The sequence below is a fragment of the Xenopus tropicalis genome, chromosome 6 (assembly GCF_000004195.4).
Source record: "Xenopus tropicalis strain Nigerian chromosome 6, UCB_Xtro_10.0, whole genome shotgun sequence".
In the NCBI taxonomy this organism is placed as follows: domain Eukaryota; kingdom Metazoa; phylum Chordata; class Amphibia; order Anura; family Pipidae; genus Xenopus; species Xenopus tropicalis.
The window spans coordinates 138,727,397-138,752,300 of record NC_030682.2 but is presented as its reverse complement, the minus strand read 5'-3'; the positions used below and the strand labels follow the sequence as shown (position 1 = coordinate 138,752,300).

The 24,904-nt window shown below is 47.8% G+C and overlaps 1 protein-coding gene across 3 annotated transcripts; it reads left to right on the top strand.

Annotated features, from left to right (window-relative positions):
* Positions 1 to 1,697: 1,697 nt before the first annotated feature.
* Positions 1,698 to 8,251, top strand: LOC100493666. Of its 3 annotated transcripts, none has more exons than XM_002937971.5 (6): positions 1,698 to 1,836; positions 2,552 to 2,689; positions 3,240 to 3,390; positions 5,101 to 5,338; positions 6,152 to 6,254; positions 7,372 to 8,251. In XM_002937971.5, the coding sequence occupies exons 3-6, from the start codon at positions 3,242 to 3,244 to the stop codon at positions 7,623 to 7,625; spliced, it is 744 nt and encodes a 247-aa protein (XP_002938017.3). In that variant the 5' UTR covers positions 1,698 to 1,836; positions 2,552 to 2,689; positions 3,240 to 3,241; the 3' UTR covers positions 7,626 to 8,251. The 3 variants fall into 3 exon arrangements, with proteins under 3 accessions (XP_002938017.3, XP_004915114.2, XP_004915115.2); XM_004915057.4 differs by having other exon boundaries at positions 1,836 to 1,914; XM_004915058.4 differs by lacking the exon at positions 1,698 to 1,836 and adding an exon at positions 2,295 to 2,373.
* Positions 8,252 to 24,904: the final 16,653 nt, after the last annotated feature.

Sequence of the window (24,904 nt, the reverse complement as noted above, 5' to 3'; positions counted from 1 at the left end):
CCAAACCAAATCTGAACCCTGTTTTGGATATGAAAATTAGCAAAGGCCTAAGCATGCAAAAACATTTGTACCTTCCATTGTCACATGGTAATGGATGTGGTCAACCCAGGCAAAAGGCTTCATCTGAATCCCAAACCGAATCTGGAATTTGGTGCGTCCCTTCTTAAAGGGGTTGCTCACCTTTACATGAACTTTAAGTATGATGGGGGAAAAAATGCTATTCTGAGACAATTTGCAATTGGTCTTCATTTGCAGTTTTTTAATTATTGAGGTTTTTTGTTCAGCAGCTCTCTAGCTTGAAATTTTATGGGCTATATGGTTGCAAGAGAGACAGGGACATGAATAGAGGAGGGCCTAAATAGAAAGATAAGTAATAAAAAGGCCATTCTGAAGGTGATCCACCCCTTTAATACTGATTCTCTACAAATTCACTTTACCTAAATTATCTTTTCCTTTTGCTTCTGTTTTATCATTTACTTTTTATTCACCTTCTCACCAGAGTTTTCCCTTTCTGCTTTATATCTATAAAGTGCTTGTACACTTCTTTTGGAACTCACCACACTCAGGGAGCACCAGGTCTATTTGCCAGCTGAGGTGGCAGAGATCACCCAAACCTCTTACCTACATTGCTATACCAGCTGAAGCTGAACCATCCACCAAAGGAGAAGGAAAGATGCCCCCAGTGATTATAATCGCTTTTCTGAGACCCCAGTGTGGTGCTCCTGTTGGCTGAAAACTTCATTGACCCAGGGTTGTACTTTAGGAGCGCCACACTGCCATCTTATTCTTCCCCCTGGATCCCCCTGGACAAAAAGCCAGTTTTTCACAGTACTTTGCTTATGCACCGGGCCCAGGGCCACAGTGGCCATACTGTGAATGGGTCGGGGGTACACCTGAATCTCAGTACTTGTATTGAAGCTGCGAGCACACAAGGGCATAGAGCAAGCATGGATGGAAATCAGCTGGTTTGTAGGACTGGGGGGGCAAATTATCCCTTACTTTCCCAGCACTTCACTTGGGGTCCTGTAGGGCCAGTTTGACTTGTATGGGACACAGGTAGGGTTGCCAACTTTTCTGAGAAAAAATACCAGCCTTCCTATATTTTTATAATTATTCCCTATTAATAACATTGGCATCAGGCATCATGTTAACCGACCAGACCTGTAAAATACCGGCCAGGTGACAACCCTAGACACAGATTTACACACAGCTTTGTCCATTATGGATCCAATTCCCCATGCTAAGGGTCACTATGACTTTTTCACTGTGATTCAGTAGATCACAGAGAGGACCAGTCTAATCACAATTTGTTCTTTTGGGGTTATGGGTAAGGTTAATGCACATGTAACCCAGGTCCAGGTTGCAGCAGATTACATACACTTCCCTTCACGTACACCTTTATATTCCTACGGGGTAGTTAATAACCACTGACCCACAAACCCCATGAAGCTTGAACAGACTAATTTCTCATTATAGTTTGTGTGAGAGAACGCAGCAGCAAACTGTTTTCCCCTGTATTTCTACCCATTAATGATTCACACACACAGAGAGCCAGGCTGCACTCCTGCCTACTGAAGCTCATCTGTGTAAATCAGCAGGCCCAGCCCCTCCCACTCCTTGTTACTCTGGTAACAAGAAGCCTGAGTCAGGTGGTCTGCCCCAGCCTTACATTAACTTGTGTCAGATTCTTCCAATTCCCACCCACTCTAGGCCCTCTACTATTGGCTGATATTGGCAAGCTAGTTCATTCTGATTGGACTATACCAGCCTCACAGAAAGTCAGTCAAGCTGGAAGAGCCGAAGTGATTGTGCCATGAGTGTTGCCCAGGGGAGAAGGTGAGTTCAGCATAGGATTCTGTGACACTTACAGGCAAGGACTGGGCAGGACTGGGCCACTGTCTCCCTAGTGACATGGTATGAGCAGACATCTCTGTGTGTAGTAACCAATTAGGAAGCAGCTTGGACAGGCTATGGTGAACAGGAGATATATTAAAGGGGATATCCACCCCAAAACAGCTTTATTGAGAATATGTAATTCTATGCAGCTTCCCGATAAACATTCATTACACATTTTCAGTGGCTGGAAAGTTATTGGTTAATGTAGTTGTTACGGAAACCCCAATCTGTTATCTGTACTCTTGGTTCTGACTCCTGAAACAGTGCAGCAGAAATCAGCTGCTTAACAGACCTGTGGGGAGAACTGACTTCTGCTACTTTGTTTCAGGAGTCAGGAACAGAGAATGGAAAACAGAAAACCTCAGTGCACAGCTGTATAGCTAATTAACAGTTAATTTGGATTCCTGCTGCAAGCTGCACTACTTTCCATGCAGCCCTGCTGAATGCTAAATCTGCTTCAACTTAGCCATGCAAAAAGTAGATATTATATGTGTTTGGTTTTAAAGAATACAGTTGGCACCCCCTTCTGATAAAATAACTGTTTTATTTCTTATAAGTTATGGGGTGGGTTAAATATAAAAAGAACATAACTTCATATAGTATAAAGTTAACCAGTAATAGTGTGTGTTTTGTTAATGGTATGGCTTTTTTTCAGGCAAAGGGAATCCCTGTGCAGCCTTGCATGATAGGTAACTGTGAGCACTGATGCAGTGACACGGACTAATAGAATGGGGATCTGCTGCCGTCCTTTTAACAGTAGGACAGATGTAACAATTGCCTCTCATCCTTTCCGGTGAGTAAAAATATGAATATGAACCACTATACTCCTACCTTCACCCTTCGGTGTGACTGTTTTGTTAGCAGAAGTCCATTATACAGGTGGTGTTAACTGTGCAATGGGAAGTTAATTACATACCTCAGCCCCCAGGGGAAGCTTCAGTCTCTCTCTTTGTCCTGCTAAGCTCCAGAAACAGCAAAAAACATAGATTTTTTGTTATTTAGGGTGAAGACACACTGAGCTACTAGTAGCAGCTACTTGTCACAGCTACAGAAACAGACAATGCTGATCATTAACTGTCACTGTGTGTGTTTTAGCAGAGGCAATTCTGAGGATTGTCTATGGCAGGGTATTTTCTGGCCATGACAGGTACTAAGCAGCTCTGTGTATCTTCACCCTAAAGCAACAAGCAGGGTATGTTGATTGCATTCATGTTGGACAAGGGGTCCACAAACAAAGAAATTGTGTGTTCATCTGGAGAAAGTCCCGCCAAGGTGAGATATCATTAGGGTATAATTTCCTTTGTAGAAAGCTGGAGTTTTCACACTTTTCTTTGTTCTTGCAGGAATGTCAAAGAGAGGAAGTGACACAACGCTACGATGCACTTTCCCCACCACCATAGGGCAACTCCTGAAGTGCTACAGCCCCCAGAAACCAGCCCAGAGTAGGAAGGCCAGTTGTAACAACCATGACACTGGGAAGAATCGCATACAAAGGTATCACAGATATTCCCTGCTGACCTTATTGTTATTTGTATCATCCTTTAGAGATATATATAGCATTGACTCTAAGGGCCCCCTTGGCCGGCAAACATGCCATGCACATACTCCTACCTTCCAGGCTCCATCTAGTATATGCGGTGTCCCTGGAAGCCCTCTGGGGAAGGTGAACCTACAACCCCCCCCCCCCTACTACCCCCCAGAACCTCTATACAGGTAACGGACCCCTTATCCGGAAACCCGTTATCCAGAAAGCTCCGAATTACGGGATGCCCGTCTCCCATAGACTCCATTTTAATCAAATAATTCAAAATTTTAAAACTGATTTCCTTTTTCTCTGTAGAAATAAAACAGAACCTTTTAAATGATCCCAACTAAGATATAATTAATCCTTATTGGATGCAAAACAATCCTATTGGGTTTAATTAATGTTTTATTGATTTTTTAGTAGACTTAAGGTACGGAGATCCAAATTACGGAAAGACCCCTTATCCGGAATACCCTTGGTCCCGAGCATTCTGGATAATGGGTCCCATACCTGTAGTAATAATGATATAGGTCTTTAGAATTGTTACAGGGGCTCCCCATCTTAGATTCTGTTAGAACTGTCACATGCTCTGAGCGGCTCTTGAGAAGCTAAAACAAAAGGGGTCGTTGCTAATTATTAAGCAGAAAATGAGTTTTGACATATAAACTGGTTCTACAGGTCTGATTACTAAATTCTGATGCTAATTGCACTGGTTTCAGATCTGCCATGCAATGTAAATCTGAATAGATTACTAATCTGCCCTATATTGTGACATTTATATTCTATATATACAGTATATTGTGACATTTATATTCGATATATACAGTATATTGTGACATTTATATTCTATATATACAGTATATTGTGACATTTATATTCTATATATACAGTATATTGTGACATTTATATTCTATATATACAGTATATTGTGACTGTTATATTCTATATATACAGTATAGTGTGACTGTTATATTCTATATATACAGTATAGTGTGACATTTATATTCTATATATACAGTATAGTGTGACATTTATATTCTATATATACAGTATAGTGTGACATTTATATTCTATATATACAGTATAGTGTGACTGTTATATTCTATATATACAGTATAGTGTGACTGTTATATTCTATATATACAGTATAGTGTGACTGTTATATTCTATATATACAGTATAGTGTGACTGTTATATTCTATATATACAGTATAGTGTGACTGTTATATTCTATATATACAGTATAGTGTGACATGTATATTCTATATATACAGTATATTGTGAGTGGGTCCCTAAGCTCAGGTAAGTGACAGCAGCACAGAGTATGGGCAGGGAATCAGCAGAAAAGAAGATGGGGGGGCTACTGGGGAATCTTTGGGGGCACAAATCTTCCCTGCTAAAAGGCTAGGGGTGCCTTGGGCTTGTACGGAACCTAATGTACTACCCTGCCATCTTTAGTTCTCCTTTAAGATCAGTCCCTGCCCCAGTGTAGGGTCCCTATAACATTGACACACACTAGGGCCAGGTTTATCAGGTCAGGAGCCAATTACCCTGCCTCTATGTTTTTGGAGTGTTGTAGAAAACCAATCAGGCACAGGAGAACATACAAGCTACTTGCAGCTGGATTTAAATCTATGATGATATCAGACTTATATTTCTGTAACATCTATATCTTACAGCAGCCCCATGACCCCCCATTGCCCTTCTGTATCAAGGCACTCAGAGCAGCGGCTGAGACCCCGCACTTGCACAGCGTGTCGAGCCTGCTTGAGTTTAGGCCAGAGAACCTCCATTCCTAGTGCTGCTACTAGCTCATCACTGCTACCACTGGATAGGCTCAGCCACTTGCCGTACTGTTCCAGCAAAGCCAAGAAGGGCCGACATACAGAGAAACGCAATGACAGAGCAATAGCGAAGGTAAGTGAGATCCACAACTGCTGCCTGGAATGAGCTGAAGCGGCAGTGGAGAGTATTCAGTTGTTTATAGTGAGTGGCACTTATTGTACTCCTGTGCATAGGCTTCTGTGCTCAGATTGAAAACTTTGGGAGACTTCAGTTTATGGAATAGTAATATTAATGGGTTTCTTGCTATGGTCAATAGGTTACATTTAAATTACCGGTAATTACATAGTAGCTGAAGTTGAGAAACATCAAGTTCACCCTTCTACCAACTCGACCTCCAGAGCTCCATAGTTGAAAGTGGCCCAGGGCCTGTGTCAGAACTGCCCCAATCCCCCTCGCTTCCCTTCCCCTGTATAACCCCAAACCCTGGCTACTCATGACTCTGCCCCTTCTCAGACATGCTCCCACCCCGCACGTCATCAGCCAGTAAGGGCCGGAAGAAAAGGTGGCAACCCTTATTTAATGTGAGGTCTCACTTGTGGCCTGTAAAGAGTCAGTACAACTTACATTTTTGCAACTGGCCAGTTGGACACCTGCCTCCGAACCTCTCCAAAGTCCTCTCTCTCCCTGCTAACCAGCTATTCTGAAGCGTAGCAGTCCCTGCCTGGCCCAGTGGCCCCAAAACATCACAACTCCACCCCTCTCTGCCCCAACATTATTAACCAACAAGGCCTGAAGAATAAGGTGGCAGCCCTATTCCCACCCTTAGTATTACACTCAATGGAGACAAGTGTTGGGGGGGAGGAAATTTACAAACAGATATACAAAATTGACAGGCTTATTGTGGAGAAAGGAAGTTTTTTGTGATTCTATACATTTTTATTTTAGTCTCCAGATTCTGGGAAACTGATATCTTGCAGCCTTCATAGAGATTTCCACATACAAGACTTTACAGGAAAATGCAATGCCAGTTTGTGCCCCAGGCGCCCAGGTATAATGCTGGTTACAGTATATCCATGCCTCATTGTATTAGATTGTTCTGATAACATAACATTATCTGTTTGCCCTGTTTGTAGGGGAATGAATTGTCCTTTATGAATAAAGTAACTGTAGCATGCTTTATGGTACTGCTGGAAGGGCACATCTGCCAATTTCTGCTGTGGGATAGCAGGTATAGTAGGGAGAGATGGTGCCTATAGTAGCAGTGGGGGGATAATAGCCTCTGGGAAGAGACTGGGGCTGTGGGATAGCAGGTATAGTAGGGAGAGATGGTGCCTATAGTAGCAGTGGGATAATAGTCTCTGGGAAGGGACTGGGGCTGTGGGATAGCAGGTATAGTAGGGAGAGATGGTGCCTATAGTAGCAGTGGGGGAATAATAGCTTCTGGGAAGGGACTGGGGCTGTGGGATAGCAGGTATAGTAGGGAGAGATGGTGCCTATTGTAGCAGTGGGATAATAGCCTCTGGGAAGGGACTGTGGCTGTGGGATAGCAGGTATAGTAGGGAGAGATGGTACCTATAGTAGCAGTGGGGGGATAATAGCCTCTGGGAAGGGACTGGGGCTGTGGGATAGCAGGTATAGTAGGGAGAGATGGTGCCTATAGTAGCAGTGGGGGGATAATAGCCTCTGGGAAGGGACTGTGGCTGTGGGATAGCAGGTATAGTAGGGAGAGATGGTGCCTATAGTAGCAGTGGGATAATAGCCTCTGGGAAGGGACTGGGGCTGTGGGATAGCAGGTATAGTAGGGAGAGATGGTACCTATAGTAGCAGTGGAGGGATAATAGCCTCTGGGAAGGGACTGTGGCTGTGGGATAGCAGGTATAGTAGGGAGAGATGGTGCCTATAGTAGCAGTGGGGGGATAATAGCCTCTGGGAAGGGACTAGGGAGAGATGGTGCCTATAGTAGCAGTGGGATAATAGCCTCTGGGAAGGGACTGTGGCTGTGGGATAGCAGGTATAGTAGGGAGAGATGGTGCCTATAGTAGCAGTGGGATAATAGACACTGGGTCCAGTTGTTCTTTGAATCATGTGAGTGCACCCCTAGCTGAAATGATTTCAATTGATATCGAATGTTAAACCTGAGGATTATTTTATTTATCTCCATTTAGGTTCCCTGGACTCACAAATACAAATCCTCCCAAGTCTCCCAGTAAAGAGGGGTAAGGATCTCCCAGTGAGGACCCAGTCAGACATCTGCCTGCCCCAAAGCTCACACTTCTCTGACACAGAGCTAAGGAAGTGGATCGTACATTTTGGAGGGGATGAGCAGGCAGCCTTTATGGCTAGAGGACTGCAGAGATTACACTTGGCGTATGAAGAAGGCAAAGCTGAAATAGGCAGACAAGCTAAACATAAAGGGTGACGTCTCATCATCATTTATTTATATAACGCCAGTAAGCAATGCATTGTGGGTCAAGAGCAAAAGTGAATCAGTGTCTTTTATATTAGTGATTTTACATTCTTTCATAATTTAGGCCTAAAATATCTATGAATGGACCAAGTTTTAATTATTATTAATGTGGAACGTGGACTTGACCTAATATATATTTAAGGGACCCGCTACAGTACACAGACCATATTTTTAAGGTGGGTCAGTTTCCCAGCCTTATTCACTAACTCAGGTACAGTCAGCCCGTAGCCCTTCGGATCTGACAGGGGCTGCTGGGAACTGTAATTCACAACATATAGCAATCATGATTCATAATAATTCATATTTATTATTCAGGAAAGTGATTTGTATTTTTGTGATGATTTTGTGTATTTAAATATAAATCTAAAACGTGCCATTTTCATGTGAGCGTAGAACTATTTGTGTCTGCTGGCCCTGGTTTCTATGAAGGCATTACTGGCTCAGCTTGCAGTTTCAGTTTTCCTTAAGCTGCCATTGTATCTGGTCAGATGAGCACTAGTCATAAACCCAGAATGGTGCAATTGATTGGAGTCTAATTAAAGATCACCTAAGTGGTGCACTTTACTTTGTTGCATATACTTACCTGTTACCATTCCTCTCATATATTTTTTGCTATTTAATCACATGCTGCAGACTGTACTCATTTCTGTGCAGCCAAGCAGAACATGTCTATATACATTGTTAATCATAATTTCTCAGAGTATGACTTTTACATGGGTTTAAAAGTCTGAGGGATGGGAACTATATCTATATGCCCTAATTCCAGTGGGCATGGGGTAAGAAAAGTGTGGGGGGGGGGGCAGAGAAGCTCAGAATTTTTTTTTTCCTATAACAGAAAAGGGCAGATACAGTAAATAATATGCTGTTGCACTACAACTAACAGAAACTACTTGTGAGCCTTCCACTATAATAGTATGATAGGAGCTGTAGTCGAACAATAGGCGGAGGGGCTGTATGCTGGACATTCCTGGATTATATGCTCAAAATTTCTAACAACTTTTACAAAATATAATATGTGACTTGTGCTTTTATCTGTATTTTGGGCCAAAGTGACCCATGTAATGCTTGGGGCCCAGTGTAAATATCCTCTCTCACATTGTCCTACTGTTTTGACGATTTGGGAAGCTGATGGGAATAGGGTCCCAGAGCTAAAGAGAAGCAAGGCAGAAAGAAAATCATAGGGATGGCAAGGAACAGAAAGGGCACATACAGACTGGAAACTCAGGGCAAGGCATTGGTTGCCTAATACTGTAGATATGAGATTTATACAGTTACTTTGTATTGCCACCTGAGGGCGCAAGTCTCTAACTAAAATGCACAGAAACCTGAGCAATGTGCTCTTAAACGTCAGGGCTAAAACTTAAAAGTCTAGAAAACTAGAAGGTTTTCAGTGAAATCAGTTGAAGTTCCGCAACTTTTTTTTTTTTTTTTTAACTTATTTACAAACCGTCAGATGTTTATTTTAGGAAATATTATCAATATTGTGCCACTTGATTTCTGTACTTTTACTATGAGTGCACTACTTTGCCTAAATGACTTTTTCATCCCTCCAACTTCACTGGAAAGTTTGAAACCAAATGAATAGGCAATAGCTTGTTTATATATATATATATATATATATATATATATATATATATATATCCAGCAGACACAAGGGCACCCACTCCGTTTAGAAGAAGGGATTTAAATATTCGGAAAAGATTTGTTACAGTGAGAGCTGTGAGCTTGTGGAATTCCCTCCCCGAATCAGTCGTACTGGCTGATACATTAGATAGGTACAAGAAGGGGTTGGGTGGGTATTTAGCAAGTGAGGGAATACAGGGGTATGGGAGATAGCTCTCAGTACAAGTGAGGGAATACAGGGGTATGGGAGATAGCTCTCGGTACAAGTGAGGGAATACAGGGGTAGGGGAGATAGCTCTCAGTACAAGTGAAGGAATACAGGGGTATGGGAGATAGCTCTCAGTACAAGTGAAGGAATACAGGGTTATGGGGGGATAGCTCTTAGTACAAGTGAGGGAATACAGGGGTAGGGGAGATAGCTCTCAGTACAAGTGAAGGAATACAGGGTTATGGGGGGATAGCTCTCAGTACAAGTGAGGGAATACAGGGGTAGGGGAGATAGCTCTCAGTACAAGTGAGGGAATACAGGGGTAGGGGAGATAGCTCTCAGTACAAGTGAGGGAATACAGGGGTAGGGGAGATAGCTCTCAGTACAAGTGAGGGAATACAGGGGTAGGGGGGATAGCTCTCAGTACAAGTGAAGGAATACAGGGTTATGGGAGATAGCTCTTAGTACAAGTTGATCCAGGGACTGGTCCGATTGCCATCTTGGAGTCAGGAAGGAATATGTTCCCCCTAAGCGGCAAATTGGAGAGGCTTCTTCTTCTGTTAGGCAGGTTTAAAATAGACATAAAAGTTTGAACTTCATGGATTTGTGTCTTTTTTTTAACCTAACTTACTATGTCACAAAGTAGCTACACTGATAGCCATCAAGTTCATCTATGCAGCGCGCTAGGGGCCTAAAACATCCCTTGGTGGGCCACATCTGCTCATTGAATAGTATTTGATGTAAATCATTAATTGTAGTTCCTACTTTAGACAGTAGGTGGCCAAGGTTGGATCTTGGATAGGTCTCTCCCCTAGAGGGAAAAGAGACGCTGTGTTGAAGCCACAGTAGAAATAGTTGTACTGTTGTCAAAGAAAACAACCCTTGTACCATTAGCTTTAGACAAGCCCAGCCCCATTCAGAATTCAGAGTTGCAATTTCCTTAGTAAATCCATGCTGGCCTGCACTGCCTGGGGGCACATTGTTCCATCCTACTGTATTTCCATAGGCATGCACTGATTTATTGCCTTGTCTTCTTACACTGGAGATTTCAGACTCTTCGGGGGATAATGTAATAAAAGTCACAATCTTTGCACTAGGCCTAGTATCCCATGGTAACCCATAGGATGTTTACATTCAATCTGTGGTGCTTGCTGATTGGTTGCTATGGGCCTGGTGCGAACTATGCAACTTTTATTACCTGACAGTTAATCGACACTTTGTAGGTGATTGACATGTTTTGTTTCAAATAATAGTGTGAATCTGTAAGTAGGTACAAATTCTTATAGTTTTCATTAATTACTTCCTAAAGTCTAAAGGAAGCACTGAGGGTAGCTGCGATGCATTTCATACAGGGGTGCCATATACATGTCCATACAGCTCATATTAATGGTTATAAAGGGATACTGGGAGTTTTAGTTTAGAGCAAATGCATGACCATGGGATTTAGAGCTTGGGTAGCTTGGTATAGTAGGGCAAGATGGTGACAGTAACACATTATATCAGTGCTGCCCACTGGTGGCTGAAATCTGTCAGAGATGTAGTTCAACATCAGCTGATGGTCATTTAATTCAGCTGTCTCAAGGTGTCTTTTGCCCTTGGTCCCACCTCAGCTGAAGATGGCCCTGGATCAGCCAATGACTGGTCTGATGACCCTGCTGGTTCGAGTATAAGGTCATTGCGCAGCTCAGACTGCATGGGAACCCACTTCCCTGAAGGGAACCATTTAACAGACCACTAGGTTGGTCAGTTAGATTAGTGCTACATGGAAATCTATATGCATGGCCAACCACTGACCTGCTCAGCTAGCACCTGAATACACTTTTGTGCATCCATCACTCTAAACTATAGTATGGTGTCAACAAATGGATAGGGATATGAGGTAGACATACAAGGGGCCCTACTGCAGCAAGAGCGCTGGAAGCCTTTAATTAAATATGAAATAACTCCCACACTGACCTTTTCTTGATGCTATTTTGCCCCAGTAGCTGATTTGACCTCCTGGAATGAAATGGGGATCCCAGTCAAACTTTCTGCCTTTGAGGGTTTCCTTTAATTTCTTTTGTGCCAACAGAATAGGGGCAAACTGAATGGTTATACAAGAACACTCACTTTTCCCTTATTATTGGCATGGCACAATTGACAGGGTGGTGGGTAGATAGATATGGGTAGATATTTATAATGGGCATGTTGACTCTGTTTTGCTGGTGTCATTGTGCGCTGCTGTTTCCATCTTGTTCTCTAACACCTTCCTACCCAAAAGGGGTCCCAATATTCAGACACAAGGGATTTTTTGCAACACCATAGAAAAGTGGTTTCCAAACTAAAACTTGGAGCAGTGGTGGTGGGGAGCTCAGATTGAAGGTCATTTAAAGTGGATTTTGGGGAAAATACCTATTTGCTCACCTACATACACCTGAAGACCTAGCTTGAAGCCACGTTAAGGTGGTGTTTGGGGAGAATGCCTATTTGGTCACCTAGATATACCTGAAGGCCAGTTAGGGTGGTATTTATAAAGAATGCCTATTTGGTCACCTAGATACACCTGAAGGCCTAGCTTCAAGGCAAGTTAAGGTGGTATTTAGGGAAAATGTCTATTTGGTCACCTAGATACACCTGAAGGCCTAGCTTTGAAGGCCAGTTAGTAGGGTGGTATTTGGGGAGAATGCCTATTTGGTCACCTAGATACACCTGAAGGCCTAGCTTGAAGGCCAGTTAGGGTGGTATTTGGGCAGAATGCCTATTTGGTCACCTAGATACACCCAGGGTCACTCCTGCTGTGATGCTAGGTGAGAACATTACCTTTAGGAGGCATGGAGCGGCCAGTTACCAGAGGTGGCAAAAATGGAGAGAGGGGACATCATCGGGGCTACCTCGGGCGGCAGCAGCCCAGAATCGCCACTGGATACACCTGAAGGCCTAGCTTGAAGGCCCCATTTAGGGTGGGATTTGGGGGGATGCCTGTTTGCTCCCCTAGATACATGGGAAGGCCCAGCTTTAAGGTTGGTTAGGGTGCGATTTGGGGTGATGTCCCAGATATTCTTGGAACAATGGCCGACACATCAATGTTTCCCTATCTCTGTAACCTTCTTATGACCAAAGGCTCAACCTCTGGAGGGAGGACTGGAGAAGCGCTGGCCTATAGAGTCCTGCCGATGCTCTCAGGCAAACAAAGCCACACACAGGCCTAAACCATAAAATAAGCAAACACGCCGATTGAATACAAGTTGTTGAAATAACTTCAAGCCTCTATGAAACAAGTATGTTTACTCGCTCGCTGCTCATTTCCAGCCCTTTCATTCCCTTTGTCACCCTTCCTTTCAGACGGCTTCCATTTCAGCAGGGAATTAGAGCTTATTTAGCGCTCGCACAATGAGCTGAGGAGTAGGAGGCAGAGGTATAAAACCCGGTGACAAAGTGAAATAGAAATTTTAACCGAGGTTCATCAATTTGCTCTGAGACGTAACCACACAATGAACTTTGCACAAACCCCTGGATCCAGGAGAAAATCATTATTTATTAAAGTCAATATTTTCCTACCTTGCCCTTTCCCTTTGGAATGCTAACAAGCACCTTGCATTGTGACTCCGGGGGGCTAGTGGTGTTGGTTGTGTCCAACATCTCATTTCCGATGGAATGCAAACCTGTCTGTGTATCCGCCCAAGGGTCTCGGCAGGGAATACAGATTTATCAACAGAAATTGTTACTTAGCCCCCAACATAACTGTCTGTAGCCTCCTGTAAGAACAACAAAAGGCTCATTAATGAACACAGCGCTGTGTGCAAAGTGTGATTTACAGGCACAAATCTACACCCACTCACCCCCGGTCTGGCCAGTCCTACGCTCTCTTACCCCCGGTCTGGCCTGTCCTACACTCACTCACCCCCGGTCTGGCCTGTCCTACACCCACTCACCCCCGGTCTGGCCAGTCCTACGCTCTCTTACCCCCGGTCTGGCCTGTCCTACACTCACTCACCCCCGGTCTGGCCTGTCCTACACTCACTCACCCCCGGTCTGGCCTGTCCTACACTCACTCACCCCAGGTCTGGCCTGTCCTACACTCACTCACCCCTGGTCTGGCCTGTCCTACACTCACTCACCCCCGGTCTGGCCAGTCCTACACTCACTCACCCCCGGTCTGGCCAGTCCTACGCTCTCTTACCCCCGGTCTGGCCAGTCCTACACTCACTCACCCCCAGTCTGGCCTGTCCTACACTCACTCACCCCCGGTCTGGCCTGTCCAGTCCTACACTCACTCACCCCTGGTCTGGCCTGTCCTACACTCACTCACCCCCGGTCTGGCCAGTCCTACACTCACCCCCGGTCTGGCCTGTCCTACATTCACTCACCCACCCCCGGTCTGGCCAGTCCTACACTCACTCACCCCCGGTCTGGCCAGTCCTACATTCACTCACCCCCTGTCTGGCCAGTCCTACACTCACTCACCCCCGGTCTGGCCTGTCCTACACTCACTCACCCCCGGTCTGGCCTGTCCTACACTCACTCACCCCTGGTCTGGCCAGTCCTACACTCACTCACCCCCGGTCTGGCCTGTCCTACACTCACCCCGGTCTGGCCAGTCCTACACTCACTCACCCCCGGTCTGGCCTGTCCTACACTCACTCCCGGTCTGGCCAGTCCTACACTCACTCACCCCCGGTCTGGCCTGTCCTACACTCACTCACCCCTGGTCTGGCCAGTCCTACACTCACTCACCCCCAGTCTGGCCTGTCCTACACTCACTCACCCCCGGTCTGGCCTGTCCAGTCCTACACTCACTCACCCCTGGTCTGGCCTGTCCTACACTCACTCACCCCCGGTCTGGCCAGTCCTACACTCACCCCCGGTCTGGCCTGTCCTACATTCACTCACCCACCCCCGGTCTGGCCAGTCCTACACTCACTCACCCCCGGTCTGGCCAGTCCTACATTCACTCACCCCCTGTCTGGCCAGTCCTACACTCAGTCACCCCAGTCTGGCCTGTCCTACACTCACTCACCCCCGGTCTGGCCTGTCCTACACTCACTCACCCCCGGTCTGGCCTGTCCTACACTCACTCACCCCCGGTCTGGCCAGTCCTACACTCACTCACCCCCGGTCTGGCCTGTCCAGTCCTACACTCACTCACCCCTGGTCTGGCCTGTCCTACACTCACTCACCCCCGGTCTGGCCAGTCCTACACTCACCCCCGGTCTGGCCTGTCCTACATTCACTCACCCACCCCCGGTCTGGCCAGTCCTACACTCACTCACCCCCGGTCTGGCCAGTCCTACATTCACTCACCCCCTGTCTGGCCAGTCCTACACTCACTCACCCCCGGTCTGGCCTGTCCTACACTCACTCACCCCCGGTCTGGCCTGTCCTACACTCACTCACCCCTGATCTGGCCAGTCCTACACTCACTCACCCCCGGTCTGGCCTGTCCTACACTCACCCCCGGTCTGGCCAGTCCTACACTCACTCACCCCCGGTCTGGCCTGTCCTACACTCACTCCCGGTCTGGCCAGTCCTACACTCACTCACCCCCGGTCTGGCCTGTCCTACACTCACTCACCCCTGGTCTGGCCAGTCCTACACTCACTCACCCCCAGTCTGGCCTGTCCTACACTCACTCACCCCCGGTCTGGCCTGTCCAGTCCTACACTCACTCACCCCTGGTCTGGCCTGTCCTACACTCACTCACCCCCGGTCTGGCCAGTCCTACACTCACCCCCGGTCTGGCCTGTCCTACATTCACTCACCCACCCCCGGTCTGGCCAGTCCTACACTCACTCACCCCCGGTCTGGCCAGTCCTACATTCACTCACCCCTTGTCTGGCCAGTCCTACACTCACTCACCCCCGGTCTGGCCTGTCCTACACTCACTCACCCCCGGTCTGGCCTGTCCTACACTCACTCACCCCCGGTCTGGCCTGTCCTACACTCACTCACCCCCGGTCTGGCCAGTCCTACACTCACTCACCCCCGGTCTGGCCTGTCCTACACTCACTCACCCCCGGTCTGGCCTGTCCTACACTCACTCACCCCCGGTCTGGCCAGTCCTACACTCACTCACCCCCGGTCTGGCCAGTCCTACACTCACTCACCCCCGGTCTGGCCTGTCCTACACTCACTCACCCCCGGTCTGGCCAGTCCTACACTTTTATCTGATTCATTAAGAATTTTACTGCTTCATTATACACATTTTACCTGCAACTTGCTTGCTTTCAAGGTTAAAACCCCCATATGGCTGCCCTTTTATTGGCCCATTGGGATCACCTGACTGTAGCTGGGAAGGGTGGGAGCTACAACATGGAGCGGCCACTGCTCCTGTATAAACTATAGCAAAAAGGGAAAGATGCACTTTGATCGGCTTGAATATATTGCAATATATGGACAAACATTATTACAGCGAAAAAGGGAATAATTTCTTAAAAACGGAATTATTTGATTAAAATGGAGTATAAAGGAGACAGCTTTCCCATAATTCAGAGCTTTCTGGATAACAGGTTTCCAGATAACAGATCCCATACCTGCAGCTTAATGCACAGAATGCCTTAATGTCCTGTATAGATTGACAATGGGTGAGTGCCAAGGCTCTCTTGTTTCTGTCCAAGCAAATGTGGGGTACATAATATTGCTGGTAAATTCAGTATTTGCTCTTATGGCTAGGGACCCGTGTTATTACTTACGCCCCTTGTGTCCTCCCTAGGCAGATGCGCATTTGATAGACCTCTGGATGAAATACCCAGCACCACGTTGCATTGTTATCCCATGGAACTATAATTAACACTTTGGCTGCGAGGGATTGAAACGTATTTCCTATAATTACACTGTACAGAGTACGAGGAGGCAATTAGTTTCAGGCCTATCTAGTTGCGCCACTTATTGCCGTATGAAATGTGCTGACGCGCAGAATTTATAATGGGATAACATTTAGTAATCCAGTTACAAGCACGGGATGAGACAGCGGCGTCGGGAGCTATTTAGAGCGCTTTAATAGGAATAGGATGCGTTACACTTATTTGGCATTTCAGGAAATACACATTTATATTCTTCTTTAATTAGGTTTCCTGAGATGCTCATAAAACGAAATGGGAAAGGGATGGGAGGTATCCGTGAGCGGCTGTGGGAGCAGCAGTGTTGGGATTAGTCATGGACAGGGTCGGACGGCGCCGGCGGGCAAAAAACCTGGTGGGTCTCGGCCCTTTGGGGCCCAACAGCCCCCGTCAACTGCAGACGCCAGCGCATCCCTCCCCCATTGTGGCTGCAAGGAGGAAGTGCATTACACTGTTGGGTGTTAAGTTTTGAACTCAGACCGAATCCTGGATTTGGTGCGTCCCTAGTTTGAAGTTGCAACCGGGGTTGGGTTGCCCCCGGGTGGCAGCCCTGGTGGGCCCCATACACCCCAGTCCGACCCCGGTCATGAATCTTGGGGAATGAGGGGTAGGGAGATGGCAAGACCCAGAGCAGAGGTTGTGCAGATAATTCCGTTTCTTCTTCCAGATGGTTTCTCCATATATCAACTATGCCTTAATGCTTTGTTGTCCCTTTGTAGTCGAGTGAGAGACAATGGCAGTCTGGGTAAGGCTGAAACTGCCAGAAATTACATCATAGTGAATACAGAGGGACAAGAATGAAGATATAGTTGCTGTTTCAACTGGAAATGGGATCCCTTAGGAAGAGTGGCCAAGGCCAAGGCATTGTGCCCACAAACTGCTCCACCCCAGCAGTGGTTTTGTATAGGGGGAAGATTTCCAAGACATATCATTAAATGCATATGACCACCATTACATTGGTTTTGGCTGGTCCCTTCCCTTGGCATCACTAGCCATGCTCCAAGATAAGGGGCCCAGAGATAGGTTTGCTGGGTACCAGCTGAAGTTAAATCCGACCATACACAGGTCACCAAACAAGTGGAGCTTGTCACAATGTTTGGCCCTCAGACCAACTCATTTATCATATGGGGCCCATGGGGAGTTACCATCACCCATGGACTAAATGCAGGCCCCCCAGCTCTGCCATCTAAAAGGCACTGATAAGGACCCAGGTGGGTGATTGCTTTGGCCCCATGGACTGGGTGTGTGAAGTTGAGTTGGCCAATACTGTTTACCTATGTAAGGGCATTTTATGATGGTGTCACTGCCATAGGGTGCTGTAAGGTTGGGTCAGCACAGCAGATATAGGAGGAAAGGTACAACAACCCTTAACAGTCCCTAAACATCCAATAAGACAAGTAAAACTTGGTCACATTCCCTCCTTGCTGGGGGCCTACCCCAGTGAACTGGAATTTCCCACACACTCTTATGGGAGGGGTCACCACTGGGAATGGAAATGTGTCTTTTTCCCATCGCATGTGAGACCGGAGAGGGGTTTTTATTTGGCTCAGTTTTTTTCCTTTCCCTCCTTTTGTGGTTTGTTCACTTTGTGCAGTCATGTGCTACTGATGGGCTTGACCTATATATTCTATGGACTGCCTGGGCATGTCTGGCTGGCACCACTGGGATCCAATGTTGGTTTTGGAGAGAGAAGGTGATTTACACTTGGATAGTTCTGTGCAGCCTTTATAAACAATGCTAAGCTCCCCGTCCCTTCATCAGCACTACCCTAGGCTCCTTCCCAGAGAGCTCCATTGCTTTCTTCCCTAGGCTCCTTCCCAGAGAGCTCCATTGCTTTCTCCCCTAGGCTCCTTCCCAGAGAGCTCCATTGCTTTCTTCCCTAGGCTCCTTCCCAGAGAGCTCCATTGCTTTCTTCCCTAGGATCCTTCCCAGAGAGCTCCATTGCTTTCTTCCCTAGGCTCCTTCCCAGAGAGCTCCATTGCTTTCTTCCCTAGGCTCCTTCCCAGAGAGCTCCATTGCTTTCTTCCCTAGGCTCCTTCCCAGAGAGCTCCATTGCTTTCTTCCCTAGGCTCCATTCCAGAGAACTCCATTGCTTTCTTCCCTAGGCTCCTTCCCAGAGAGCTACATTGCTTTCTTCCCTAGGCTCCTTCCCAGAGAGCTACATTGCTTTCTTCCCTAGGCTCCTTCCCAGAGAGCTCCATTGCTTTCTTCCCTAGGCTCCATCCCAGAGAACTCCATTGCTTTCTTCCCTAGGCTTCTTCCCAGAGAGCTCCATTGCTTTCTTCCCTAGGCTCCATCCCAGAGAACTCCATTGCTTTCTTCCCTAGGCTCCTTCCCAGAGAGCTCCATTGCTTTCTTCCCTAGGCTCCTTCCCAGAGAGCTCCATTGCTTTCTTCCCTAGGCTCCTTCCCAGAGAGCTCCATTGCTTTCTTCCCTAGGCTCCTTCCCAGAGAGCTCCATTGCTTTCTTCCCTAGGCTCCATCCCAGAGAGCTCCATTGCTTTCTTCCCTAGGCTCCTTCCCAGAGAGCTCCATTGCTTTCTTCCCTAAGCTCCATCCCAGAGAGCTCCATTGCCTTCTTCCCTAGGCTCCATCCCAGAGAGCTCCATTGCTTTCTTCCCTAGGCTCCTTCCCAGAGAGCTAAATTGCTTTCTCCCCTAGGCTCCTTCCCAGAGAGCTCCATTGCTTTCTTCCCTAGGCTCCTTCCCAGAGAGCTCCATTGCTTTCTTCCCTAGGCTCCATCCCAGAGAGCTCCATTGCTTTCTTCCCTAGGCTCCTTCCCAGAGAGCTCCATTGCTTTCTCCCCTAGGCTCCTTCCCAGAGAGCTCCATTGCTTTCTTCCCTAGGCTCCTTCCCAGAGAGCTCCATTGCTTTCTTCCCTAGGCTCCTTCCCAGAGAGCTCCATTGCTTTCTTCCCTAGGCTCCTTCCCAGAGAGCTCCATTGCTTTCTTCCCTAGGCTCCATCCCAGAGAGCTCCATTGCTTTCTTCCCTAGGCTCCTTCCCAGAGAGCTCCATTGCTTTCTTCCCTAGGCTCCTTCCCAGAGAGCTCCATTGCTTTCTTCCCTAGGCTCCTTCCCAGAGAGCTCCATTGCTTTCTTCCCTAGGCTCCATCCCAGAGAGCTCCATTGCTTTCTCCCCTAGGCTCCTTCCCAGAGAGCTCCATTGCTTTCTCCCCTAGGCTCCTTCCCAGAGAGCTTCATTGCTTTCTCCCCTAGGCTCCTTCCCAGAGAGCTCCATTGCTTTCTTCCCTAGGCTCCTTCCCAGAGAGCTCCATTGCTTTCTTCCCTAGGCTCCTTCCCAGAGAGCTCCATTGCTTCTTCCCTAGGCTCCTTCCCAGAGAGCTCCATTGCTTTCTTCCCTAGGCTCCATCCCAGAGAACTCCATTGCTTTCTTCCCTAGGCTCCTTCCCAGAGAGCTCCATTGCTTTCTTCCCTAGGCTCCATCCCAGAGAGCTCCATTGCTTTGTCCCCTAGGCTCCTTCCCAGAGAGCTCCATTGCTTTCTTCCCTAGGCTCCTTCCCAGAGAGCTCCATTGCTTTCTTCCCTAGGCTCCTTCCAGAGAGCTCCATTGCTTTCTTCCCTAGGCTCCTTCCCAGAGAGCTCCATTGCTTTCTTCCCTAGGCTCCATCCCAGAGAACTCCATTGCTTTCTTCCCTAGGCTCCTTCCCAGAGAGCTCCATTGCTTTCTTCCCTAGGCTCCATCCCAGAGAGCTCCATTGCTTTGTCCCCTAGGCTCCTTCCCAGAGAGCTCCATTGCTTTCTTCCCTAGGCTCCTTCCCAGAGAGCTCCATTGCTTTCTCCCCTAGGCTCCTTCCCAGAGAGCTCCATTGCTTTCTCCCCTAGGCTCCTTCCCAGAGAGCTTCATTGCTTTCTCCCCTAGGCTCCTTCCCAGAGAGCTCCATTGCTTTCTTCCCTAGGCTCCTTCCCAGAGAGCTCCATTGCTTTCTTCCCTAGGCTCCTTCCCAGAGAGCTCCATTGCTTTCTTCCCTAGGCTCCTTCCCAGAGAGCTCCATTGCTTTCTTCCCTAGGCTCCTTCCCAGAGAGCTCCATTGCTTTCTTCCCTAGGCTCCATCCCAGAGAGCTCCATTGCTTTCTTCCCTAGGCTCCTTCCCAGAGAGCTCCATTGCTTTCTTCCCTAGGCTCCTTCCCAGAGAGCTCCATTGCTTTCTTCCCTAGGCTCCTTCCCAGAGAGCTCCATTGCTTTCTTCCCTAGGCTCCATCCCAGAGAGCTCCATTGCTTTCTTCCCTAGGCTCCTTCCCAGAGAGCTCCATTGCTTTCTCCCCTAGGCTCCTTCCCAGAGAGCTCCATTGCTTTCTTCCCTAGGCTCCTTCCCAGAGAGCTCCATTGCTTTCTTCCCTAGGCTCCTTCCCAGAGAGCTCCATTGCTTTCTTCCCTAGGCTCCATCCCAGAGAGCTCCATTGCTTTGTCCCCTAGGCTCCTTCCCAGAGAGCTCCATTGCTTTCTTCCCTAGGCTCCTTCCCAGAGAGCTCCATTGCTTTCTCCCCTAGGCTCCTTCCCAGAGAGCTCCATTGCTTTCTCCCCTAGGCTCCTTCTCAGAGAGCTCCATTGCTTTCTTCCCTAGGCTCCTTCCCAGAGAGCTCCATTGCTTTCTCCCCTAGGCTCCTTCCCAGAGAGCTCCATTGCTTTCTTCCCTAGGCTCCTTCCCAGAGAGCTCCATTGCTTTCTTCCCTAGGCTCCTTCCCAGAGAGCTCCATTGCTTTCTTCCCTAGGCTCCATCCCAGAGAACTCCATTGCTTTCTTCCCTAGGCTTCTTCCCAGAGAGCTCCATTGCTTTCTTCCCTAGGCTCCTTCCCAGAGAGCTCCATTGCTTTGTCCCCTAGGCTCCTTCCCAGAGAGTTCCATTGCTTTCTTCCCTAGGCTCCTTCCCAGAGAGCTCCATTGCTTTCTCCCCTAGGCTCCTTCCCAGAGAGCTCCATTGCTTTCTTCCCTAGGCTCCTTCCCAGAGAGCTCCATTGCTTTCTTCCCTAGGCTCCTTCCCAGAGAGCTCCATTGCTTTCTTCCCTAGGCTCCTTCCCAGAGAGCTCCATTGCTTTCTTCCCTAGGCTCCTTCCCAGAGAGCTCCATTGCTTTCTTCCCTAGGCTCCTTCCCAGAGAGCTCCATTGCTTTCTTCCCTAGGCTCCTTCCCAGAGAGCTCCATTGCTTTCTTCCCTAGGCTCCATCCCAGAGAGCTCCATTGCTTTCTTCCCTAGGCTCCTTCCCAGAGAGCTCCATTGCTTTCTTCCCTAGGCTCCATCCCAGAGAGCTCCATTGCTTTCTTCCCTAGGCTCCATCCCAGAGAGCTCCATTGCTTTCTTCCCTAGGCTCCTTCCCAGAGAGCTCCGTTGCTTTCTTCCCTAGGCTCCTTCCCAGAGAGCTCCATTGCTTTCTTCCCTAGGCTCCTTCCCAGAGAGCTCCATTGCTTTCTTCCCTAGGCACCTTAGCTCTGCTCTCCAACCTTTAGGCACTACTTCAACCTTATAGGGGAACTCCAGCTTTGTAACCAAAATTTGTTAAAGAGCCCCACACAGCACAGAAACCCCTAATATCCCTATCCCTGTAATCTGTTCCTTCAAACAGTAGGAATAAATACCATTTTATATGCTGAAATCCAGCTGCAAAATAGTTCTTGTCTTTCTGCGTCATTTGAAATCCTGGCAGGGGAGGAGGGACTAAAACACTGATGTTACAGATTGTAACAACTACTCCACAGCTTACAGACAGCATGCAGGAACTACATAACCCACAATGCATTGCACTGGGATGTTCCTTTCCTTATTGACATCACGTGTGCAGCAGGGAATTGTGGGATTGGGAGGCAGGCTGAGGGACAGTTGACTACTGTTACATTTATTTGAGTCACAAAGTAGTCAGCCAATCAGCAGGGGAACAGGGGGCGGGGCTTAGGGAACTGTTCCAAACCAGATTATTACATTAAACATCATGAAAAGGCTGCATATTTGTAACTGATGTATATTGCAAAGTTGCTGGAAATTATGTTTACTTTTCAAAAAGCTTACGTTGTGTTTGGGTGGAGTTCCCTGCTAAGACATTACTTACCCCAGGGGATCATGGGTAACAGGGTGACAACCCTTGGGGGCAGCAGCAGCAAAATAACTTCAAACTCCCTCCTACAGATTATCAGGACCTCAGATTTGAATAAAAAAAAGCTTCCCACCCGCTGTATAAAAATGTTACACAAAAACCTACTAAAAGATTTGTGAAGGGATTGGGTGCGGCCTTAAAGAAGACATAAAAAGCAACAACAAAATGAGTTCAGAGCATCTAAGGGCGGTTGCACTGGTTTCCATTGGCTGTAGGAAGGGTCAGATAACTGGACTATCTATATAGAAGGATCTGGGCAACCTTTCTAAAATCACATGGATGGTCCTTGTGTCTTCTGAAATCCGGGCTGTCCGGGTCCAAACTGGACAGATGGCAACCCTAAGTAAGGTCCATACAGAATGTGAAGAATGTTACTGGCCTGCACAACCCAACTGAACACCTGTAGGATAAATCAGATCCCCAAATGTGAGCCAGGCCTTATCCCCAACATCAGTGCCCAACAGTTTATTTATGAATGGAAGCACATCCAACCAACAATGTTCTACCATTTAAACCTTTCCAGAAGAGTAGAGGCAGTTACAGCCAGGGTCGGACTGGGCCACTGGGGCACCGGGAAAAACCTGGTGGACCCTACCGGCCCAGACCCAATCCCAGCTGGGCAATGCCTTGAGCCGCTGTCTCCCTTCCCCACTAAAGGTAAATTTAAATTATGCATGCTCGGGGAAGGGGATAGGTGGTGGGGGCCCCTGCGGAGGGGTGTGAAGGCTGTGGTGGGGGCCCCTGAGGCAGTTGCCCCTGTGGGCCCTGCACCCCTTGTCCAACCCTGGTTACAGCAGCAAAGAGAGGAGCAATACATATGAATGCCTTTGGCCTGGGAATGGGATGCTGGACAGTAGAGATGTAGCGAACTGTTGGCCGGCGAACTAATTTGCGCAAACATCGGGTGTTCGCAAGTTCGGAAATTCGCAAACTTTTCGTGATGTTCGCAATTTGGGTTCGCCGCGTTTTTTTTCCGCTGCGTTTTTTCTCGGCCTAAAAACGCCGCACAAGCCACACATGGCATTTTTCAGCCTCGTACTGGTGTAAGCAAATCCCGTTTCCATGGTGCTAATAGTGCGAAATAGCAAAAAACGCCACGTATTTCCGCTAGGTCTGCCAGCTGCCTTTGCGGTTTTACGCAACGCTGTGTCAACAATGTATTTTTCAGAGAAATTTTTGCCCTTGATCCCCCTCCTGCATGCCACTGTCCAGGTCGTGGCACCCTTTAAACAACTTTAAAATCAGTTTTCTGGCCAGAAATGGCTTTTTGGCGTAAGTTCGCGAACGGGCGAAACTTTTTTTTTGAGGTTCGCTACATCCCTACTGGACAGGTGGCGGGATCCTGCTGGGTATACAGTGTATATAACCACACACAGGTAAATCCAACCAGCAGCTAAAAACCTGAACAAACACAAGGCCGCTCAGTGGATCAGTTGGAGGGAAGGAGTTTGGGGAGGAGGCATTGATGGGGCTGGGGAAATGTGACTCTCATGGTTCAGTTTAAAGGGATCTCCACTCAGAACTAGAAGTGCGCAGGGCATTGTGGGAACTGAAGTCTTGGTTGGAGCAGAGCTGAGAGCTGATTGTTTGTGCGGTCTGCTCAGCAGAAAACAGCAAGAACAGACAGCAACAGATTTCATTAAAATTTCATTAAATAAACTGTGTAATAAAATTTATGTCCAGTTTGAGTTGACACCCCCCTAGGGCCCAGTGTAGGGCCGAGTGTAGGGCCCAGTGTATTGCCCAGTGTAGGGCCGAGTGTATTGCCCAGTGTAGGGCCGAGTGTATTGCCCAGTGTATTGCCCAGTGTAGGGCCGAGTGTATTGCCTAATGTAGGGCCGAGTGTATTGCCCAGTGTAGGGCCGAGTGTATTGCCCAGTGTAGGGCCGAGTGTATTGCCCAGTGTATTGCCCAGTGTAGGGCCGAGTGTATTGCCTAGTGTAGGGCCGAGTGTATTGCCCAGTGTAGGGCCGAGAGTATTGCCCAGTGTAGGGCCGAGTGTATTGCCCAGTGTAGGGCCCAGTGTATTGCCCAATGTAGGGCCGAGTGTATTGCCCAGTGTAGGGCCCAGTGTAGGGCCGAGTGTATTGCCCAGTGTAGGGCCGAGTGTATTGCCCAGTGTAGGGCCGAGTGTATTGCCCAGTGTAGGGCCGAGTGTATTGCCCAATGTATTGCCCAGTGTAGGGCCAAGTGTATTGCCCAGTGTAGGGCCGAGTGTATTGCCCAGTGTAGGGCCGAGTGTATTGCCCAGTGTAGGGCCGAGTGTATTGCCCAGTGTAGGGCCGAGTGTATTGCCCAGTGTATTGCCCAGTGTAGGGCCGAGTGTATTGCCCAGTGTAGGGCCCAGTGTAGGGCCGAGTGTATTGCCCAGTGTAGGGCCCAGTGTATTGCCCAGTGTAGGGCCGAGTGTATTGCCCAGTGTATTTCCCAGTGTAGGGCCGAGTGTATTGCCCAGTGTAGGGCCCAGTGTAGGGCCCAGTGT